The 24,218-nt window shown below is 39.4% G+C and overlaps 1 protein-coding gene across 2 annotated transcripts in view; it reads right to left on the reverse strand.

Moving 5' to 3' along the window:
- GTF2A1L (general transcription factor IIA subunit 1 like) overlaps nt 1-10,381 on the reverse strand; it is a 45,122-nt gene extending 34,741 nt beyond the window's left edge. The window contains exons 1-3 of one of the 2 annotated variants that reach the window (XM_040623495.1): nt 10,361-10,381; nt 7,935-8,036; nt 7,628-7,751 (exon numbers count right to left, since the gene is read on the reverse strand). In XM_040623495.1, coding sequence (XP_040479429.1) covers nt 7,628-7,751; nt 7,935-8,036; nt 10,361-10,381 — 247 coding nt within the window. The remainder of the gene's footprint in view (nt 1-7,627; nt 7,752-7,934; nt 8,037-10,360) is intronic. The other variant, XM_040623496.1, reaches the window with a different exon arrangement.
- Between the last annotated feature and the right edge of the window lie 13,837 nt (nt 10,382-24,218).

The following is a 24,218-nucleotide window of genomic DNA, read 5'->3' on the forward strand; positions in this document are numbered from 1 at the left end:
AAAGACTTTACAACTAACCTGTTTTAAGTACCAAAAGAAAATATTTCACTGTTATCAAGAATACCGTAGTGTAGACATCCGTAAGAAAATACCTAGGCTATTTTTATTAAGTCAATGTAGCACTAAATCTCCATTACAACTTTTCATAGGGGAGAAAAAGGAGTATTTACTCAAGTAGCACATTTCCAAAAGACTGTACTATTGGGCAAAAATATGTAACCCAACATAAACCATTTTAAATTTTATAGGCTCAAAAGAATTTCCAATCCATTCATTCCATGAAAAGTTATTTATAATACTTTAGCCAACTAAGCCAGCACAAGTACATAGTTTTAGGAATAAATGAATAAGAACATGTCTCCACAAGTCTTTGCATGAAACAAGTATATAACTCCTAAGAAAAATACAAGAGAACATATTCCTAGGAGAAGACCACCCCAACCTGCATTAAAGTTGCAATCTCACATATCTTTTATTATCTACCAATTTTCTACGCTATCTCTTTGTTTATAGTACACCTAAAATGTTGACCTAATGGTTGGAAATGGAAGCATTAAAAAAATAAGTGTAAAGAACAAATAGTAACTATAGTAGAAAGACCTCAATAGATCAACTTAACCTTAAACTTTACCTCAAGTTTCATTTTACCTAGCTGAACATGACTGTTATAGTATCATTTTGCGTTTTAATAAAAAGAGAATGTTTTAGCATGTTTATGCAGCACATATATACTAAATGTAATGCTTATTATGGTATTTTTTCACATACCACATTAAAGTAAATTGTCCCAAAGATTTGCTTCTGACACTAGAATGGCTCCATCATAAACAACAAGTCACTCAGAAAAGCAAATATTTTTTTTAAACTAACTATTCTGCCCGCATTAGAACAAGAGAAGTGAAGCTACAGAGATTGGTGATTAATGAAGCAGAAAATTATTTTTATCCTCTGTTCATCTATGGCTTTGCTTATTAACAGGCATTCTTTTAGAAAGGCTAAATTAGAAAGAATTGGTGTGGCAGGAACACAAGGGTATTAGTCTTAATTAGCCGAAGTGAGCGAAGCTTAAGCTGGTACAGCTGAAGCCTAGCCTGAGAGGAAACAAAAATCTGTTAACACGCTGTCTAAAGCAATTAAACGAATTTCTTGAGGAAAAATAGCAACGATCCCCCTCTTTTAAATACCTTGCAATAAATCCTAAAGGATAATTCTCTAATCTTATATAAATCAAACAGAGCTATAAGAGAGTTTAAGAGTTTCTTTATAGTCATCAGAATAAAAGCATTGAACAGTTTTATAGTGAAGCTTCATGCAGCTCCTACTTAATTTTGATATTAAATGCACCATTTACATACTTTCACAAATTATATATACCATTATATGTGCCTGAAACACGCTTTTTAAAATATTCAAGATGGTTTCAATAACCAATTAAGTTTTAACTGAATATGTGTCTTTACTTAAACTAAAAGTGTTAGAATTTTGGTCTTCGTGTATATATTCGAGAAATAATAAATTTCACAAACAAAAGGCGTTACCATATAGAAAGAATTCAATCCCACAAATGTAAGGTAAGAAGTATAAATTAAGAAAAAGGTAATGTTACATAATAACATTTACAATGGTATTTTTTTCCTATACACCAAGAAGGCTTTGATACATTAAGGCAGTTAATAACTTCACAATTCTTGGTACTGCTTTAAACCATTCCAAATCTTAATATCCAAGTCACGTGACTCAAGAGGTGCAAAGACTGGTCAATATTCTTTGTGACTACTCATTAGCATATGCACATCTCTGACAACCAAACTGAATATTCCACCTCAAATCACATCAAGAACCAACAGCATTGCTGAAATTTTCACCAGATCTAAATTCAAAAACAATTGGACATATAGTTTGTACCTGAAGGAGTCTGAATACTCAAAGATGAAAGCCATCACAAACCTCTCAAAACAGTGATTGATGATAGCTTCATCAAAAAGACTGTGACATGAAGACCAAATAGCACAGATTTGAACTGCTCTAGAAATAGGGCAGTCATAGACAAAGTGACTCTATGTCCCAGTTAACCTAGGACAGTCCTAGTTTACACCTATTATTCTGAGGTTATTATTAATGGAATCCCATTTCTCTCTCAAAAGTGGATTACAGGCAAAAGACCCATAAGAGCCAATGTGATATTCAAGGAGAAAAAGTTGGAGGACTGACACTACCCCATTTCAAGACTTACTAGAAAGCTGCAATAACCAAGACAGTGTTACCTGGTGAAAGAACACAAATACATCAATGGAACAGAACAGAGAGCCAAGAAAGTGACCCACATAACATAGTCATGTGATCTTTAACACAGAAGCCAAGCCAATACAATGGCACAAAGACAGTCTCTTCAACAAATGGCTGAACTGGCTAACCAATGCAAAAACATGAAACTAGACACAGACTTAACACCCCTCAAAAGAAAGAAAAAAAAAAAGACTAAAAATAGATCAGACCTAAATGTAAAATGCAAAACTACAAAATTCCTAGAAGATAAAAGAAAATCTAGATGACCATGAGTATGGCAATGACTTTTTAGATTCAACACCAAAGGCACAATCCATGAAAGAAATAATTGATCAGCTGGGTTTTATTAAAATTTAAAACTCCTTTGAAGAAAAGTCAGTATAATATGAAAAGACACAGTGGAAAAAAATGTTGCAAAAGACATATCTGACAATGGGCTGTTATCCAAAATACACAAAGAACTCTTAAAACTCAACCATAACAGCCCAATGGGCCAAAGACCTTAAAAGACACTTCGTCAAAAAAGATATAGATGGCAAATAAGCATATTAAGATGCTCCATACCATAAGTCATGAATAAGGCCCAATGTTGGCAAGGATGTGGAGCAACAGGAACTCTCACTCATTGCTGGTGGGAATGTAAAATGGCACAGTCCCTTTGAAAGACAATTCCTTACAAAACTAAGCATACAACCCAGTAGTCACTCTCCTTCGTATTTACCCAAAGGAGCTGAAAACTTACAACCACACGTAAACCTCCACACAGCAGCTCTATTCCTAATTGCCAAACCTTGGCAGCATCCAAGATGTGCTTCTGTAGATGAACAACTGGATAAACTGGCACATCCAGACAATGGAATATTATTCAGTGTTGAAAAGAAATGAGCTATCAAGCCACAAAAAGATATGAGGAAATCCTAACACCATATTACTAAGTAAAATAAGCCAATCTGAAAAGGCTAGATAGTACAAGACTGATTCCGACTACAGGACATTCTGAGAAAGGTAAAACTATGGAGACAATAAAAATATCAATGGTTGCCCTGAGTTGGTGTAATAGGAAAGGATGAATAGGAGGAACACAAAAGATTTCTAGGACAATGAAAATACTCTGTATGATATTGTGATAACGGATATATGTCATTATAAATTTGCATAAACACACAGTACATACAACACCAAGAGCAATAATGTAAACTATAGACTTTGGGTGTTTATATGTCAATATAGGTTCATCAACTATAATAAATGTACCCCTCTGGTAGGGGATGTTAATAACTCAGGAGACTATGCATGAATGGGGGCAAGAGATAGATGAGAAATCTCTTTATTGTCTCTTAAATTCGTTGTGAATGTAAAGTTCTACAAACAGTACATCTTTTTTAAAAAGTGGATTATAAACTATGTATAATCACCCTAAGAATAGAATAGCAGTTCTCAAATTGTACTTTGCAAACCCCCAGGGGTCCATGAGACCCTTTCAGGGTGTTCACAAAGTCAAACTATTTTTATACCAAGACAATAAAAATCTTTTTTCATTTCTCACTAAATTTTTTGTTCTTTTTTGACATTTGCCCTTATAGTGCAGAGCACTGATGAGTAAAAGTGAAGGCACCTTGGGATGCCTGGGTGGTTCAGTCGGTTAAGTCTCCAGCTTATTTTTTTAAAGATTTTATTTTTACAGAGAGACTGTGTGTGCATGAGCGGCAGGAGGGGAAGAGGGAGAGAGACAATCTCAAGCAGACTCACCACTGGGTGCAGAGCCCGATGCGGGGCTCCATCCCAGGACCCCAAGATCATGACCTGAGCCAAAACTAACAGTCGGAGGCTCAACCGACTGAGCCACCCAGGTGCCCTAAGCATCTGACTCTTGATCTCAGCTCAGGTCCTGATCTTAGGGTCATCAGTTCAAACCCTGCATGGGGCTCCATGCTGGGTGTAGAGCCTATTTAAAAAAAAATAAAATAAAAAAAATAAAAAATGAAGGCACCTTAGCATGAATTAAGGCAGTATTACCAAACCCAACTAGTGGCCACTTTACTTGTTCTCCATCACCACTCACTCACAGTAAAAAAGATAAAAAACAACAGCAACAATAAAATGGTTTTGCTAAAGAAGTTCCTGAATGTAACCATAAAGAATTATTTTTATGAAATTTCAACCCTCAAGGATACTTCCTTTTAATATTCTGTGGGATGAAATGGGAAGAACACAAAGCATTTCTGCAGCATACCGATAACACAAGGAAGTACGTGGAAAAGGGCAGGTGCTGTTATTTAAGCTGAGAGCTGATCTAGCCTCTTATTTTTAAGAAACACGTTTTTAACTTGAAAGAATAAGTGACACAAACTATGGTTATTCAGACATGGATATTTGGCAGTCATTTTTTTTTTTAATGAACCAAGTGTGCCCATCACTTTGAGGAAAACAAACTGACAGTATTTGTTTGGTAATGGTAAAATTCAAGCTTTCAACCAAAAATCTTAATTTTGTGAACATTATATCCACCACAGTGAGCTTGACAGCTTTCCAATACTTTTCTGATGAAATGTGCAGTAATATTAATAGTGTTTTTTTTATCTTGTATAACAATGTGTCAAATGCATAACTCAGTGAAACAATATTTTCCAAATAACTAACGTACGTTACAAAATCACACACAGGTTAAGGAGTCATTCAGAGTGCAGGACACGCCAGTGAACTTTAATATTACAAAAAGGCCACTGTAGGGGTGCCTGGGTGGCAGAGCGGTTAAGCGTCTGCCTTCGGCTCAGGGCATGATCCCGGCGTTATGAGATCGAGCCCCACATCAGGCTCCTCCGCTATGAGCCTGCTTCTTCCTCTCCCACTCCCCCTGCTTGTGTTCCCTCTCTCAGTGGCTGTCTCTATCTCTGTCAAATAAATAAATAAAATCTTTAAAAAAAAAAAAAAAGTCCACTGTAAAGTTTCAGATTCCACCTTGTAGCTAAGCTCTCAGAAACTACCACTTGTTGAGTTTTAGTGTAGTATCAAGTTACCTGAAATTGCTATTAAAATACTCTTCCTTTTCCAATTATACATCTGTGGAAGGCTAGATTTTCTCATATGCTTAGCCAAAACCACATATCACAACAGATTGAATTTAGAAATAGATATGAGAACCCAGCTGTCTTGTATTAAGGAGACATTAAAGAGATTTGCAGAAAAGTAAAACAATGCCACTCCTCTCATTAAATATTTTTTGTTCTGAAAAAGTTACTTTTAACAAATACATGTTATTATGTTAACATATAATAAATTTTTTAAGTTTACAAAACATTTTTTAAATTTCTCAGCTTTAATCTCTAACATGGTAAATAAATACTTAACAACCCACATAAAAGAAAGCTCTTCGAGATCCTCAAGTTTTAAGAGTGTAAAGGGGTCCTGAGACCAAAAAAAAAAAAAAAAAAAAAAAAGTTGACAACTGAAGATACAGGAAATTATTAAGCAAATGATAACAGAGTCAAAGAAAATATGATAGAGCCAAAAGCTTTAAAGATGGAAGGAACAAAGGCAAATGACTTACTCCATTGTAGATTTAATTTGAACTTGTTATCAAGAGATAAAAAGGTTGTAGAAGTAAGTTAGTTTAGGTTATTCTAATCAGGCTTTTAAAAGCCTACAATGAGACGATATAATTAAGAAGTACTTCAATTTTAGGAGGCTATTTACTTCAAGAATCTTATTGTAGGGAACCTAGAAATGAAGAGGGATTAAAACAAGGCCTGTAATGCATTTTTAAAGGATACATGCACTTCCTCCTAAACCTTTTCATTATAAATGATGTAGAAAAGAATAAAAACTGTCTTGTTTAAATGTAATTATTTCTATTATTCGAACTTCCAAGAAAGAGAATAAGAATACAGTGTGGAATGAAAGCCAGCTAGACATATTAGTTGCAAGACTATTTTGTGATTTAAATCACTGGTAATATTACCATCTTGCGGCAAAATCAAGTATTGCAATTTTGAATGACAAAGAACCTGAGCAGTGTTAACTGCTTTTGTTAAAAAACAGTCTAGTCTTTCATTCCTCCACACTGGCCACCCTCCAAGTCACTCCTGGGTTTAAAAACAAACAAACAAACAACAAAAAAAAACTTTAAAGTTCTTCAATAAAGAAAAAAAATGTTATTTAAATAGAGAAATAAAAGGGATGACCTAATAAAATAGTTAAGTTAAAAACAAAAGCATAGCCCCAACCCTAGAAACTGATGTAAAATGTTTCGGTGTGTCAACTTAATAATTAAAACTGCTGTGGCTAATTCTTATAGAGCAAAGTTATATTTTATAAGCATAACATTAGATAAAAGTTATATCCGATAATTCAATATTCATTTTTATTTCATTTTTTAAGTTATAACTGCTGCCACACTTAAACTCACTTGTTTTGTAATAAACAAGATACTAGCCTTCTTACTATTTTCTCTTCATCTTGGCCCATGTGATTTTCCTTTGAATTTTCCCAAGTGTGCAATGAACAACCTAGTTATTACTGACAATCTAATCCAAAATCTACCCTCACTTCTGGCAGACGTTAATCTAATTCAGCTAAACCAGATAAAACCTACGTGTGTGCATGCTGCATGCAGACAGACACACACACACACACACACACACACACACATTAGGGTAGCATAAAAATTATAACAATCAGAAAAGAAGGAATAAAGACTAGAAGATAGCACAGTATCGTTTATCTTTTCTTAGCTACTTTTTTCTAGGTTAAATTGATACACATAATATGGAAAATTATTTCCCCCAAAAGCAAGGTTTCAAGTCCAAGAAATGAAGTACACAGGATTAATTTCTAGCCATCATTATATAATATCCAAAACAGGGAAGTAGCCTGAATGATTTCTATATTCTTGTTAACTTTCCAGTTAGATTCCAATACAATAGCAGATTTATAATATACACAACAAGCAAGAGAAAGAGAAAGAATGCACAAGCATGCAACTACCCATCTTTCCCTCTGCTTTTTCAGCAATGGTGGCTGGGTTACTCCTTGACTCGACCCAATCAAATTCTCTGAAGTAACTAGTGGGTACTCCCAATAGCCCACAAATGATGTAACTTGTTCATCTGAAGTAACGCTTAGTCACTTTTGTGGACTTTAATATTTTGAAAAGCTAGCTTGAATAACCTGATTTTGTTGCCAATGATTACAGGATAATGGTTTATTCTGTGTTCATTTAATAGTAATGGTTTTGAGATCCAAGCCCTCTCACCTTAAGAACATTACTCTAATATAAAACCACCACCAAATGAGAATTTGTTCTGAAGACCAAAATAGTACTAATTTACTAGCTGCATCCAACCTGTTGATGACTGCAATGTTTGGTGCAAGCTGTTCGGCAACTGAAGGGTGAACACAGGTGAATGGACACTATTTCTGAAGAAGTCTTCCGTTGCTTTAGACTGCAAAACCTTTGTTTCCCAAAGCTGCGGAGAAAAAAATGTTTAAAAAAAAAATTAGGATATTTTTGTCTTTAACTTTTTTAAAAAATGTCAGCTGATGGCACAATGAATGGGTAAGCACTGAAGTATAATTAAGGGGTTAAAAGTGTAATTTATCAGTTTTTTAAGAAGAAAAAACAAAAAGGGCAACTTGTATTGTCTACAAACCTGCTTCAAGTCTTTTAAAACTTGTTCCTCTATACCTTCTTCAGCAAATAGATCCCTCACTCCTTCAATTACATCTTCAATTACAGATCTGTAGAGTTTAGGCTACAAAAAAGGAATTGTTAACATTTTAAACTCTCAAGTTTGAATGTATTCAGTGTACATGCAGGGTATACTTTCTTATGGTTTAAAGAAAAACCACCATAAGGATTTTTACTAAGTACAATCTACTCCCAGTATAATCTTAGCTCTCCATAAATTGTGTTAGCTTCTGACCCATAGTCTCAGGCTATCTACAAGGCTGACTTACAGAACTGCAATCAAATATGAGAAAATATTCATCAAGATGGTAGGTTACAGTTACATTTAGTTTTTCTATCAGAATTTAACCTTCCCCCTCCTTTTATTTTTTTATTAAAATCAATTAACATATAATGTATTAGTTTCGGAGGTAGAGATCAGTGATTCATCAATCTTATATAATACCCAGTGCTCATTACATCACGTGCTCTCCTTAATGTCCATCATCCAGTTACCCCATTCCCCATCCCTCCCCTTCAGCAACCCTCATTTTGTTTCCTGTGACTTAGAGTTTCTTATGGTTTGTCTCCCTCTCTGGTTTCGTCTTATTTTTCCTCTCTTCCCCTATGATCCTCTGTTTCGTTTCTTAAATTCCACATGAGTGAGATCATATGATAATTCTTTCTCTGATTGACTTATTTCGCTTAGCATAAATTCATTTAAGGCAGGTAGAAACGAATCTGTCTTCAACTTACTTTTTTCTCAAAGAGGCCAAAGGAATTTTTAGAGTTCACTATATTTCTTCCACATATGTGAATAAATTGCAAGCCATAAGATTGAGACAAGCACTTACAATAACCAAAGACTATCCCACTTCCAAAATACATGTAGTCCAAAAAAATATTCTGAACCACTGTCAAGCGAAAGTACAACTGCCCCAAAATGGATTCCTAACAGACACTAGCCAGGACATGAATGAACCATACCCTTCCATGAGATGTGGCAATAAAAATTGTGTAATTCCAGGACTGCTTTTTCATACTACCCAGTAAATACTCTTAATACTCCTGCTCACATCAAGAGTAGTTAGGTTTAAAACTAATCCCTCTAAAGATCCCGGGTAAGCTTATGAATAGGCCAATCAGTAACGTTATTCACAGGCATATCCATTAAGATTAAGTGCCCTAGATGAGATGCTTCTTCTCAGTTTACCCTGATAAAGGCATACTAAAGTGATACTTCAGCATTCATCCCAGCTAGTTTGATGGCATTTACAGCAAGAGGAAAAAACTCCTAGGGCTAAAAACTTCCTTAAGATCCACCCTGAGTAGAAGAGTAGCTGTCAAAAATAAACCATTAGAACACAATTTTTCAAAAGCAAAATAGGTATTGAACATACTTTCTCTTCTGGAACTAAGGTTAGACTTTATATTCTTTCCCTGTTACCTTTATCAGAACTATGTACAGTCTAGGAAATCTACCTTATCCTCTTCTCTATTTAAAACACACATACCCGCCTTAGAGTTCAACATCAGATAAAATGGTACACATCGTAAGCTTATAATCGAGCCTGAGTATTTCCATACTTTAAAATACATTAACATCAAAAAATGAGTACACATTGAAATTATGTGTCTATAAAAATAGACCGTTTATGTTGCATATGTGTACATGGAACCCATAAAATAACAGACCTCAACAAGCACATTGCCTTTCACCAAATAAGAAGTTTGTTCAGCTGAGCTGAAAATAAAGGTGAATCCTTGTTTTTCTCTTTAATTCAGCTTTTTAAAAATTGAAAGAGCGTTTCACAAGTGCCATTTAGCCTGTCAATTCTCATTGTGAGGTTTGGGTACCCCTTAAGGGTAGGAGATAAAGGTTTGTGTTTAATTCCAAATGTATGCTTAAGCATTCAGGATGGGGAAATGGGGGAAGGAGAGAACTCAAAAAATATGCGTGGGGTAACACGAAGTATCACATCACTTGTTACTTCAGGTAAATAACATCGCTCAGAATCAACAATGGCCACACCGAAAGTAAGAATTACATTAAGAGTACCACTGAACTCGGGAATTTTCTAAACACACAGGAAACTGGGAGGGTTAGCGTGAGCTCCAGCTCTAACCACCTCTTGCAGACACCCTCAGTGCGGGTGAGGGTGGAGAGGAGGCGGCGGCTGTGGTTCCTCCAGCGGGCCGGTCCCAACTTCCGGCTGAGCTACTACTGGTCCTCATGGGCTTCCTCCAACGCGGAGGAGAACAGCCGGGGCCACTAGGGTGAGGGTTTCTGAAAGGCTGTGAAGGGCCGGGAGGGGAGAACATGTGTGCAGGGCTGGGCTGCCGTGATACCTGGACCGGCCCTCCCTCCGCACAGAGCACAGGCCTAGAGGACGGCCTGGTCCTCCTTACCACGGGGTTGACGCAAGCCATGACAGCGGCTCCGGCGCCTCTCCTCTCGCGCCTGCGCGGCACGCGGTGCCCCACCAAGGCCCACTCACCGCTCGCTTTGAACGCGGCGTGCACGTTGCCTGCGCAACTACGCAAGGACGCTGGGGGCGGGGCGGGGGAGGAGAAAAAGGCTAGTGGGCTGAGCAGGAGGGTTCCCTGGAGAGAAGGAAGAGGTTGGCCTGCGTGAGCAAAGCAGCCCACTAAAATGGGCTGATTAAGTGCGGTCTAAACAGCTTTGGACTGTGCAACCGACCTCTGAAGAACCTTTATTTCCTCAGTCTGTAAAATAAAGACTGAGAAAATAGGGGAGACCCATTGCAGTGGTAGATTCCAGTTCACCTTCAGCTTGGAAGGGGGTTGGTCCAGGAAAGTGGGGAGACTAGCGGCTTCTGTCCTCTCCTTCTACCAATTTCCACCCCTCCCCCTACGCCCCACGCACAGCTGAACTCCAGTAAAAATACAACAAAAGCCAAACTCTTCTAAGATCGATTCTCAAAGTGTAGGACGGCAACATCCGCATCATCTGGGAACCTGTTAAAAATGCAAATTATTGGGCCCCACCCCAGACCTACCTAATCAGAAACTCTAGGGATGGGGCCCAGCATTCTATAATTTCAACATGCTCTCCAGGTGATTCTGATGGTCGCTGAAATGAGATCTGCTCTCCCAAGACAAAGACTCTCAGCTGTGGCTGCCCAGTGAAATCACCTGGAGAGTTTAATAAACATTTGGCACCTGAGTCTCACTGCAGAGGTTCTGATTCTATTATGCAGCTTAGGTGGAGAACGACTGCTAAAATTATCAACACCCGGCACTGCCCGGCTCCTCCTCCTCAGGTAGAAATCACCGTCTTTTGACCTGCAGTAATTCCCTTCCTCCCCTGAAAGGTAGAGCGTCTAGGAGCATAACTTGACGAGGGCTGAGAGTAAATCTAAGTATAGATAACGTGGAGTCTTAAGAAAAAGTCCTCTAGGGGCGCCTGGGTGGCGAAGTCGTTAAGCGTCTGCCTTCCGCCAAGGGCGTGATCCCAGAGACCTGGGATCAAGCCCCACGTCAGGCTCCTCTGCTGGGAGCCTGCTTCTCCCTCTCCCACTCCCGCTGCTTGTGTTCCCTCTCTCGCTGGCTGTCTCTCTGTCAAATAAATAAATAAAATCTTTAAAAAAAAAAAAAAGGAAAAAAGAAAAAGTCATCTACTGCCACTATTTTGCCTTGTAAGTAGCCTTTCTAGTCTGCAGATAGGTCCTGACTTAACCAGATGGGTAGGTTATTTAATGATTTAAAAATCATATTAGGTTTAAAATTGGCTGCTTATTTATTTGTATGTATAAATTCAGTAGAGCTATTTATGCCCTACCGCTCTGTATCTGCTTTGCCTGGGTCAGCTTCCTTATGACTTGTGAGTTTCAAGCAGCTGATTTATATGAAGTCCTTTAGAAGACTTTCTGAAATTAAAAACTATCTGAAATTTCTTCTACAAAAAGCCAAGAATTTTATATAGTAATTTTTAATGATTGTATCTCTACCTGGCAATTTATTACCAGAAGTATTCAAAGTGACTTATCTGTCACCCAAAATAGAAAAGCTAAAAGCAGTCATTGATTCCTACTGATATTATAAAATCCAATTAAATTATTCAAGCTGAGAAATAAGAAACCTGAAAGGGCCCTTGTTTTCCAACTTTTCATAGTCAAGTTTTAAAACCTTATTCTTACATGCATATGATTGGTAATCACCTAACAGCATATTGTTTTATATTACTTCCTTATATATCTTACCCTTCTTGAAGCTATATTATAGTTCATACATATTTCTGAAATTAAATTTGGCCCTTAATCCCCATAAAAAGTGTGGCTAAGAGTTGAACTGTTAATGCTTAGTATACTTAGTAGACTCACGTCGCAGAGAGGTTATGTAACTTCGGTGGAGAAATGTCAGCAGCTTTCCATTTGCCCCTTGCAGTCTGTCTGGATGGTTATGAGTAGACTCAAATGTAATTTTTCTCCAATAATAAACAATAGCTTTTAGAGGAGGTATACTTTAAACTCTAGGTGAATTCTAGGTGAATCTAAGTTGTAAATATGCTCTGGACCTGTGGTAGCCACCATCCAAGATGGCCTACAATGATCTTCACCTCCTTCATTCACAACCTTGTGTTGTCCCTTCCCACAGTATACCATGGTTTGTCTGGATGGTCAATAGAATAAAGCAGAAGTGATGTTGTATCACTTCTGAAATGAGGTTAAAACTGACTGGCTTCCTTCCTTGAGATTCCTTCAGATCACTCACTTTGGGAGGCAATAGCGGTCATGTTGTGAGGACACTCAAGCACTGAGGTAGTCTGTGGAGAGGACTGTATGACAACGAACGGAGACTCCAGCCCATAGCCAGCAAAGATCAGAAGCCCGTAGACGATCACGAGTAAGCTTGGAAATCGATCCTTCCCCATTTGGGTCGTCAGATTATTTATTGCAGCCCCAACTGACAACTTGGCCGCATTCCTTTGAACTAGAACCACTCTCTAGGCATTTCATGATTCTCAATCCTGAGAGACTGTGTGAGATAGTAAATACATGCCATTTTAAGCAGTAAAATTTGGGGATAATTTGTTACACAGCATGAGATAACTAATACAGGACCCATTGTCTGGATTGTGACTAGCGAAAGTTTAGTTTTCTCTCATTGTAATCTCAGCATTTAAAGTTTTTTGAATACCCTCATCAATCATAAGAGCATTTGAAAAGTATGTAAAGGAATCTTTATAGACTGATATTTGGTGGCACTGATCGCAGGTTATCATCAAATAAGCAAACTCTTATAGTTATGTGATGGTTGTATTTCTTTTGTCAATTTTTCAAACCCATCAGGGAAGTGTGTTGCATACACAAAACACTTTTGATGCTAAAAGTGAAATTTCAAGATCCCAAAGCTTCCGTGAGGCAGTCTTCAGTGACTGTTTTTGTGTTAGTAAATAGAAAATAAAAAAGGAATGCTGAGCTTTGGTCCCTCTTTGAACACTCAGTTCTTTGAAATTACACCTGCAGCAGACCACAAAACTCTCCTCCAGCTGCCCGTCACAATTCAGAGCATCAGATTTTCATTTTCCCCTGCTTTGTTTATGGACTATACAATATCATATTTCATTTATAACACACACAAGTTTTGTAACATTTAAACAAATCTAATAATCGGACTAATTTCTTTGTATTCTGTATATTCTCATTATTTTTGCCTGGAAATCTCAGTGATACTACCACAATAGTAAAGAAACAATTTCACTTTGCTTATTGTGAGAAAAGGCCGGATCTGTGAAGTCCTTTCTCTGAATGAGAACTTTTTTAAAAAAAAAAGGTATTTCGGAGACAGACCACTATCTTTTACATATTAATTTTACAGTCAAATACAGGGTACTTCAGTAACTGTATAGACTCTAAATAATATATTTAATCAGTAATGAAAAATACAAGTTAGTCTAGGGGCATAGGGCTTAAGGCAGCAAATACTCATAATTAATTTCTGAACATTTTGCAACCAGTGCACTAAAGCCAGCAGTATTGTTTTTCTCTGCCTGTTTCATCCTTCACATCTTCCAGGAAATGAAAATGCAGATAATCTTGCCTCACCTTGTAACTTTGAAATGGTACAATGTTGCTAGTTCTGATTCATTTACATTCTGTACTTTTGTAACATTTTCCATTTTGTAATCCAAAATCAACTTACAGTATTTGAACATCAGATATTGCTTCACCGTGATGAATTCCCCCTCCCCACCTCAACAGGGTTTCAGTTAAAATAACTGTGCCACAACGCTATGGCCAACTGGTGCTCTTATCACAGAGTGGAACATTCTTAATGATCACATTACTGCCTCTTTCAAAATGTTTTAATATTAAAGAGATGTATACATTGTGTACATATGAAAATTAGTGATTATAATTAACTCACTGAAAGTGTGGAGGATGACTTCAAACACAATTTTCCCCATGGCTACTTTTTCAACGTTCTCATCAGGGTCTGATAAGGATTCAGTAATTTCCTAGCTAACAAATGATTCCATTTTCATTCTTTAAATCACAATGTGTATAATCATACATGAACATGAAATATTAGCAAGGATAATGTCCATTGTCTCCAGTTAATTTTCCAACCTAAATTTCTACTTAGAGAAGATAGAAGTAAAGACGAATAAAACTGAACTTAAGGCTATGATTTGGAGAGAAAAAAAACTAGCTTTGTTCCCACAATAACTGTACTTTTCTTCATAATTTGTCTCATTTTATAAGAGGTAAATGGCAGCATCTTGAATATTCTGTATTGTTTCCTTAGGTGCTTCAAATATCAGGAGGGGCAGGGAAAACATGGAGTTGACACAATTCCTCCTATTCCTCCTGCTAAATATAGCTTTAAAGACCTCTGGATAGGGGCGCCTGGGTGGCGCAGTTGTTAAGCGTCTGCCTTTAGCTCAGGGCGTGATCCCAGTGCTCTGGGATCGAGTCCCACATTAGGCTCCTCTGCTAGGAGCCTGCTTCTTCCTCTCCCACTCCCCCTGCTTGTGTTCCCTCTCTCGCTGGCTGTCTCTCTCTCTGCCAAATAAATAAATAAAATCTTTAATTAAAAAAAAAAAACACCTCTGGATAGTATATATAAAACAAACATAAGAAGACCCTGAATGGCAAAGAGAAGAGCCCAGACCAGTTAGGGACTTTACAACCCAGAGAATGGCACAGCAGTGAATTCCCTGGTTTCTTTTTGCCTCATGTATCCCAAACTGGGTGCTGGTGAAGTGGACAACTCAGAAACACCAATTGTCACAGACAAAAAAAAGCACGAAAGCCTTCTCTATCTAGCCGAAGTATCAGGAAAGGGGCAGCAAGACAGGAAATTCTTAAACACCACTCCTCCACTGCAGTCAAACACATAGAAAAGATTGGCTCCACCCCACACCTGTCAGCAAAGGCAAAGTAGGGAGTTTAGACTTCTACTCTTGCCCACATGTAATGAGGTGCAGCCATTCCCACAATGTCACTGGAGACCACATGAGATGCTTGGACTTGCACTCCACCCAGCTATAATGAGACACCCTACCACCCACTGGGGTTGTGTCAGAGAAGGCCCTGCTGGCAATAGTGGGACCTGCCCCTTGCAGCGCCAATGGAGGCCATGTGAGAAGGAGCAACAAAGCACCGCTCCCTATCTCAGCCAGGGTGATGTCAGTGGAAGCCTGGTGGGGAGCCTGAACTACTACTCAACCCAACAGTAATGAGAGCTCCTCCCTCCCTTGTGGTGTCAACAGAGGCTGAGCGGAGAACAGGCCCTTCCCCTCCACCTTTCAATAGCAGGATGGCACTCTCACCTTCCCCCACTGACCTGGTGTCACAGGAGACCTGCCAAAACAGATTTCAAGAAGATCCAGTCTCATAATAACCAAAATGTTCAGCAAGCAACTGAAAATCATCTGTCAAACCAAGAACCAGGAAAATCTCAACTTGACTGAGAAAAGACAATTAGTAGACACCAACACAGAGATGACTAAGGTGTTGGAATTTTCTGACAAGGATTTTAAAGCAGTCTTCCTAAAACTGCTTTGATGAGCAATTAAGTGAGCAATTTAATGACCACTTATGACATGAAATGAAATGAAATGAAATGAATTTCACAAAATGAAAACATTGAAAGTCTCCACAAAGAAATAGAAGACCTAAAGGAGAACCAAATGGAAATTTTATTACCAAAAAATAGAATAACCAAAATAAAAAACTCTATGGATAGGCTTGTTATGAGTTGAATTATAGCTCCCCAAAAAATACGTGGAAGTCCAAACCCACTGTACCTCAGAATGTGACCTTATTTGGAAATAAAGTCGTTGCAGGTGGAATTAGTTAAGATCCTTTTAAGAGATCTCCTTTCAAGAGCAGGACAAAGACACACAGAAAGAAAACAGCCACGTGACAACAGAGGCAGATATTGGAGGGATGCATTTACAAACCAGGAACACCAACGACTGTCAGCAAACACCAGAAGCTAGAAAAAGCTAGGAAGAAATTCTCCCCTACAGGTTTCAGAGGTAGTATGGCTGTGTCAACACCCTGATTTCAAACTTCTAGCCAAGCTTCAAATGGAGACAATTAATTCCTGTTATTTCAACTTTCACTTCATTGTAGTCTGTTCAGTTCATCTGCAGCCCTAGGAAACTGATACAAGGCTCAGGAGCAGAAGGGAGGGGACAAAGGAAAGAATCAGTGAACTTGAAAATAGAACAACAGCCCAATTTGAACAACAAAGAGAAAAATAGACAATTCAAATATGTGTCTTTCTTGTCAAGAATCATAAAGGCCAGAAGGAAGTGGGCTGAAAGAACTGTCAACTCACAATCCCAAACGCAGTGATAATATCATTCAGGGAAAAAAGGAAAATCAAAATATTCTCAAATGAAAAAAAACTAAGATTATTTACCACCAGCAAAACTACCCTAAAAGAATGGCTAAAGGGAGTTCTTGAAATAGAAAGGAAATGCTAAGAGGCAGAATATAAGAGAAAGAAAGAAAGAAAGAAAGAAAGAAAGAAAGAAAGAAAGAAAGAAAGAAAAGAAAGAAAGAGAAAGAAGAGAGAAAGAAAAGTAAAAAACGGCTAAATGTAATAGACTTTTCCTTCTCTTGACCTTTTGAGTGTGTTTGACAGTTGAGGCAAAAATTGTAACATTGCCTCGTATAGTTCTCAAATTCTATTACCAGTGGAGGTGGACAGAGGAAGATAAGGTTTCTTCAGTTCACTGGACCTGGAAAAATGTTGATGGATAAATTATATATGTAGAGTGTAATACCCACAGCAACCACTAACAAAAGCTACACAAAGAAATACATTCAAAAATACTATAGATAAATCAAAATGGAATTCTAAAAAATTGCACAAGAAACCAACAGGAAGGCAGGAAAAGAAAAGAGAAATAAAGAGCAGAGGGAAGAAACAGAAAAAGACAAGCACAGACCAGTGTTGGCAAGAACACGGAGTGTAAATGGCGTAGCTACTTTGGAAAATAGTTTTGGCAGTTTCTTGAAAAGTTAAATATAAATTTACCACATGACCCAGCCATTCCACTCATACCCTAGAGAAATGAAAACATGTCCACACAAACACTGATACATGAATGTTCATAGCAGCACTATTGATAACAGCAAAAAAGTGGGGAAAGCCCAAATGCCTATCAAATGAGAAATAGGTAAATAAAATATGGTATAGCCACACAACAGAATACTATTTGACAATAAAAAGGAATGAAGCACTGATACATGCATGAACCCGGATGAACACAGATACACAATATCGATGAGCCTCAAAAACATGATACTAAGTTAAAGAAGCCAGAGACAAAACACTTACATTGTTTAAATCTATTTATGTGAAATGTCCAGAGACAGAAATTAGATTAGTGGTTGCCTGGGGCTGGGATGAAAATAGGAAGTGACTGAAGGGGTGCCTGGGTGGTTCAGTCAGTTAAGCCTCTGACTTCCGCTCAGGTCATGATCTCGTGGTCCTGGGATGGAGCCTCTCCTCAGGCTCCCAGCTCAGCAGGGAGTGTGCTTCTCCCCCTCCCCACCCTCCTCCATTCGTGCTCTCTCTCTTTCAAATAAATAAATAAAATCTTTAGAAGAAGAAGAAGAAGAAGAAGAAGGAGAAGGAGAAGAAGAAGAAGAAGAAGAGACTGAAAACAGGCTCAAGGAAGTTTTGGGGGGAGATGGAAGTGGTCTAAAATTGACTGTGGGTGATGGTTATACGATGCTGTGAATGCACTAAAAATCTTGACTGTACACTTAAAACAGGTGAATTTTATGAGATCTAGTCATCAAGAAAGCTGTTAGAAGGAATCAAGGAATCAAGGGAGGCTCTCTTCTCTAGGGTGGACCTAATTTTTTTAAATTATGGTAAAATACACATACCAAAAATTTGCCATCTTAACCATTTTTTCAAAGAATTTATTTATTTATTTTAGAGAAGGAGAGAGTGCGAGGCTGAATGAGATGCGGGGAGAGGCAGAGGGAAGAGAATCTCAAGCAGACATCATCCCACTGAGCGCAGAGCCGGGCATGGGGCTGGATCACATGACCCTGAGATCATGCCCTGAGCCAAAACCAAAAGCCAGACACTTAACCAACTGAGCCACCCAGGTGCCTCTCATCTTAACCATTTTTAAGTGCACAGTTCAGTGGCATTAAGTCCATCCACGTTGTTGTGCAACCATCCATCTCTGTAAGTCTTTTCATACTGCAGAACTGAAACTCTGTACTCACTAAACAGTAACTCTTCATTTTAAATTAGAATTGCATTTTATCCTTATGGGGCAGGTCCAGGAAATTAAGTGCCTCGTGTTGTTTCAAATACAGGGGGGAAAACCTTCTGAAGCTACCAAATGGTTCCAAAATATGTTTAACAAAAGACAGATACACTCATTTCACACGAAAGTACCACTTTACTGGATGTTGGGTATTAGATGAGAAAACGTGACCCCTGGCACAGAGTAGACGCTAAAAGCCTAAAGGTGCTTCCTCTTCATTTTCAGCAGCTTTCAAAAATAAGATTAAATCAAATTTTAAAACAAACACTTTATTTTTTTCAGCCCCTTGAAGATATATGTGTGTTTATTATAAAAAAGTATATTTGTAAGTGTGATAGACTTTAAATTTCTTGAGGACTGAGGCTGTATATTATTATCCCTATATGCCCCCTGAGTTCCTAGCATAGTACTTTCACTGCAGAAAACATTCATTAAACATTATCAATTTGATTTTATCATTAAACTGCTATAAAACAGAAGTTCTCTTCTATTGGGGGGGTGGGGTAGGGAATAGGGACCAAAAATGAAACTATCCATAGGAGAAGTAGTGACGATCTCAATTCATTCACTCAATATTTTTTATTTTACATATAGGTCATAAACTCTGGCTAAGGGATCAGTACCATAGCATTGACACTGATACAACCATCACCTACCACCACCCCTGTCTTCAGGCTTCCTCCCAGAAAATGGGAAATTACTGTAGGCGGAGTCGTCCCAAACAAAATCCTAGATGGGGAGAGAGGAAAGAAAAATATGCAAGCAATTACAAAGTAACGAAATTAGTACTAAAAATTACTCATGAGGAGCACCTAATTTGAAAGGGGAGAATCAGGAAGGCTTCCTGGAGTAGGACCCCTCAACTTAGACTGTGGAATGAGCCAGGGATAAAGGAAGAGTGTCCCAGGGAGAGGGCGCTGTACAAGCCGACGCTGGGGCCATGAGGGAGGATGTGGTGGGTTTGAGGAAATGAGAGCAGGTCGGTTTGGCCACAGGACGGAGAATAAGACAAGTTTAGGCAAAGCTAAGGCTGGCTGGTCAGTGTCAGATTGGGTGCTCCCCACTGATGGCAGCGTGGGGCCTGGACTGGAGGACAGCCACTAGAATCAGAGGAACAGTTACAAGTCTGTGGAGAAGGAAGAATTGGGGCGCCTGCGTGGCTCAGTCGGTTAAGTGTCTGCCTTCGGCTCAGGTCACGATCCCAGAGTCCTGGGATGGAGCCCCGCATCTGGCTCCCTGCCCAGTGGGGAGTCTGCTTCTCCCTCTCCCTCTGCTGCTCCCCCTGCTTGTGCTCACTTTTACTCTCTCCCCCAGTCTCTGTCAAATAAATAAATAAAATCCTGAAAGAGAGAAAGAAAGAAAGAAAGAAAGAAAGAAAGAAAGAAAGAGAAAGAAAGAAAGAAAGAAAGAAAGAAAGAAAGAAAGAAAGAAAAGCCTGCAGCAGAGGCCGTGTCCACAGGAGGAACAGATCAAAGTTACTGATGTGTGTCCTTTCCTGGTGCTCAATCACAGGAGGCAAAGAGGAAGCGAGGAGGAAGACCCCAAGAGACTTCAGCAAGTTTCCCGGAAGGGGGTGGAGATCTACTGACAGGGAAAGGGCAATAAAAAGAGGGCAACAAACATCATCTCGTTCACAATTTTACCCAAGGCCACTTGTGGTCCCAGCGTGAGTTTAATATAGAATTTGTCCTTTTCCACAATGAGTACTTAGCAAAGCCTTTGAAAAGTGTTTCAGGAGGTCTCAAAATTATCCACTGGAGAGGCAGGCTCTTGGCATTTAACAATGCCACTGTTCAAAGATGCTCTTTCCTTGTCCTTTTCATGGCACTTGAGGACCTTTGGGTGGAATTCTCTCTGAACAGTGTGAAAATATCAAAATAAAGCCCCACAGGAAAGGCCAAGCGTGGCTGCTGGCGCCATCTCCCGCCCCCACGCAGCCACTCACAGACCTCCAGCATATAATAATCTTCAATTCCAAAATCACAAGGATTTCCCATTTGGGACAGTATAGTTGATATCCAAGCATTACTACCAGTAAAGAACACATAAATTGAAATATACAACCCAAGTCTTCAAGAAAAAAAATTAAAGTCAGTCCTAAAGTGCCCTGAAAGGGAGTCCAAGACACCCACCCTCTGCAGGAGGGTGAAAAGCTTCTGAATGCAATTGCATTTCTGGAAAAGAAACTAAAAAATAATAGGCCCGCTTGTCTCTGTACCCAGTCGCTCTGCCTTCCCTCCTATTGCAACGGGTGAACCGTGCATGCCTCCTTACCCAAATCAGGCCTCCCTCGCTAGCACCTGAAAGCCCATCCCCTCGGTCTACTCGGGGATGTGATCCTAGCGATTCTCTCTTTCTCTCTGTCTTTGGCATCATCCATTTTCCTTTTGCTGCTGGATCACTGCCAACACACAGATATCCCCCACCCAGGGTATAGCAAGGGTGAGAGGGGGGCGGTCGGTCCTGGGTGCGGGCAATGGCATGGGCATTGCCTGTAGAAAACTTACAAACAAGAAGGAAAACGAGGAAGTCGGTCTGCTTGCTCTTATCACCACGTGCTGGCAATCCAAAGCAATGTCTGAGATAAAACACCCCCACCCCAACTCTTTGTGGGTATAGTGTTCTAAACAATTCCTGCAATTACTGTGGGGTTTTAATAATACCTACGTAAACGTCAAATCGGTGCCTACTAACGTCTCAGGGTTCAAGGAACTTTGTAGTCTACATAGTTCATCTGAAAACCCTCCAGGTATACAGTTGGACCCAGGACACATGTGGACTCAGATATCCATACTCATTTGGGGAATTCATAATGGTCCAGAGTCGTTCATACTTGCTTCGGATGCATTCCTGTCTTCACTCCCTTTGGCATTACAGATCCCACGGTGTAAGCCATCCATCCACAATCAACGGTGATTGTGAAATGAAGAAATAAAACTTGAGTTACTTCGTTTTTGTCATTCTGTGTTACCATTTGGAGTTGCTATTTGTGTCTTTAAATTTAGAAGAGTAAAACAGTGGGACACCCCTCCTCCCCGCCACTGGCTCAGTCAGTAGAGCATAAGACTCTTAATCTCAGGGTTGTGAGTTTGAGCCCCACATGGGGTGTGGAGATTACTTAAAAATAAAGAGATAAACTTAGAAAATAAATAAGTAAAAATAAAAGAGTGAAACAGTGTATATGGCAGGATGTAATATTTTTGCTTAGGAAGTTTTTGTTTGGTTACTTCACACATGAAATATTTATTGTATTTGAGTAACAGGACCTTTAAAATTGAAGTTTATTCTTCTATCTTAATCATTAATTATTTTAAAAATCGAAGAATTAAGCAAATAAAGCATTAAATTAGCAGTTGCCTAGATTGTACCTACTGCAGATATTTCTGTATTATTAAAATTCATGTATTAGTTACTGGACAACTATTTACATAGAGTGTTATTATACCAGACTGTAACACACAACCAAAGTACAAACTGTTGGGTAAATATAAAAACTACTGAATAAATAGTTGTGTTGTTTTCATCCTGCGGAGACTTGAGAGGAATTTGGTGGGTGTTCACAAGATTGTGAAACCAGCAACTCGTTCATAATTGTTCTAAATTTCATAACAAAATCTGAAGTGAGATCTCCATACCAACATGAAATAACATTGGCTGGTGGAACCCAACCAAGAAAAATTTTAAAGCAAAGCAAGAGATGATTAAAGCAACGGCTGAATTTATTTTGAAACACCACACACACAGTTAATGGAAACTCTGAAGAATGCAAGTGGGCACATCCAAGCACCTGCTTGAAACAACGCGAGATTCAGATGACAAGGGACCGAGAGTTGACAAGGAATTATTTTTGAGAAGTACTGGTAATGAGGAACAGAGGGGAAATTTTAGCAATAGTCAACATCAATCAGATTTAAGAAAACAATGACAAAAAAGATGGAGACTACAGACACTACTAAGACCAAGACTTTGGTCTTAAGGGGGGAGGGGCGTTAAAAAGATCTCATCCTCACCAGTCACTGTCCCATTGTTTCTATTTACAGCAAAGTTCTTCAAAAGAGCTGTCTACTCACCTCTCCACTCCTACTTGAGTTGTCTGTCAACATCACAGATGTGTTCCATGCTACTAAATGCAATGGCCAATTCTTACTCCTCAGCTTATAGGATCAGCGGCATTCGAGGCAGCTGGTTACACTTAGTCTAGCTAGCTCCTCTTCCTCCATCTCCTTTACGGGATCATCCTCGTTTTTGCTGACCTCTAAACGTTAGAGTCTAAAAGCCCACTGCTCAGACTACTTCTACTCCCTATGCTCACTCCTAGATGGTCTCACCCAGTCTCACAGCTTTGAGTACTAGCATCTCTAAACGTCCCATCTCTGGTCCGACCCTCTTTCCTGCCTGGTGTACCCACCTGGATGTCTGTCTGATAGGCATCTCCAAGTCAACACACCCAAACTTGCATTTATTTCTGATCTTTCTCCCCAGATTTCCTCTGTTGACATTCTTCCTCTCTCCATAAAAGACAGGGCCCTTTTTTCAGTTGCTCAGGCCAAAAGTCTGGGACTCAGTTTTGTCCCCACCCCACCCCCACACCGCACTGGGAGCCCGATCCAATCCGTCAGCCCACACTACTGGCTCTGTATTTCAGACGTGTCCAGCCATGTTTCCTCCCCCATCACCACTCGCAGGCACCATCACCTCTCACCTGGGTTACTGCGGTAGCCTCCCAACCACACGCTGCTTCTGCCACTACCCCCTTCTACGTCCATGGAATCATTTTAACATGCAATTCAGTTCCTGTCACTCATCTGCACAAACCTTCTTGGGGCCCCTGTCTCACTCAGAATAAAATCCAAGTCCTTCCCAAAGACCACAGAGCCCTGTGTGATCTGCTTCCCTCACCCACCCACAACCTCTCTGATCTCTCTCCCAACCATCTTCCTGTTCATCTGCTCCCACCACCCAGCAGCCATCTGCCCTCTGTTTCTCCGAGAGGCTAAGCACACTCCGGTTTCAGTGCCTCTGCCCCAGCATTTCCCTCTGCTGGACACAACCTCCTCTGGGAGATCTTGGTGACTCGCTTCCTCACTTCTTCCAGGTCTCCGCTAGAATGTCATCTCATCAGAGAGGACTTCCCGGCCAGCCTATCTAAAATAGGTTTCAATTTTCTGCCACTCTGTTGTTTCCCCTTCCCCCCCCCCGCCCCCAGCAATGATTGCAGCACAATATCTGTTTATTGTCCAGCTTCCTCCACTATTAAATATCCGCTACAAGAACAGGAATTTGCTATTTGGTGATTGCTTATCCTCAGTGCCTAGAAAAATGCAAGCACACAGTAAGCACACAATAAACATTAGAGTCAGCAAGACAATGAGTTGGAACAATGGTCACATACCATTTTGAGGTGATTCGAAGTGACCACTTGAGGCAGCCAATGTTAAGCAAGCCTTCTGTACTTCAGAGCGTGGAAGGAGCCTCTGGGGACGCCTGACGTGT

Source organism: Ursus maritimus, unplaced genomic scaffold, assembly GCF_017311325.1.
Source record: "Ursus maritimus isolate PB19 unplaced genomic scaffold, ASM1731132v1 scaffold_6, whole genome shotgun sequence".
Taxonomy (NCBI): Eukaryota; Metazoa; Chordata; class Mammalia; order Carnivora; family Ursidae; genus Ursus; species Ursus maritimus.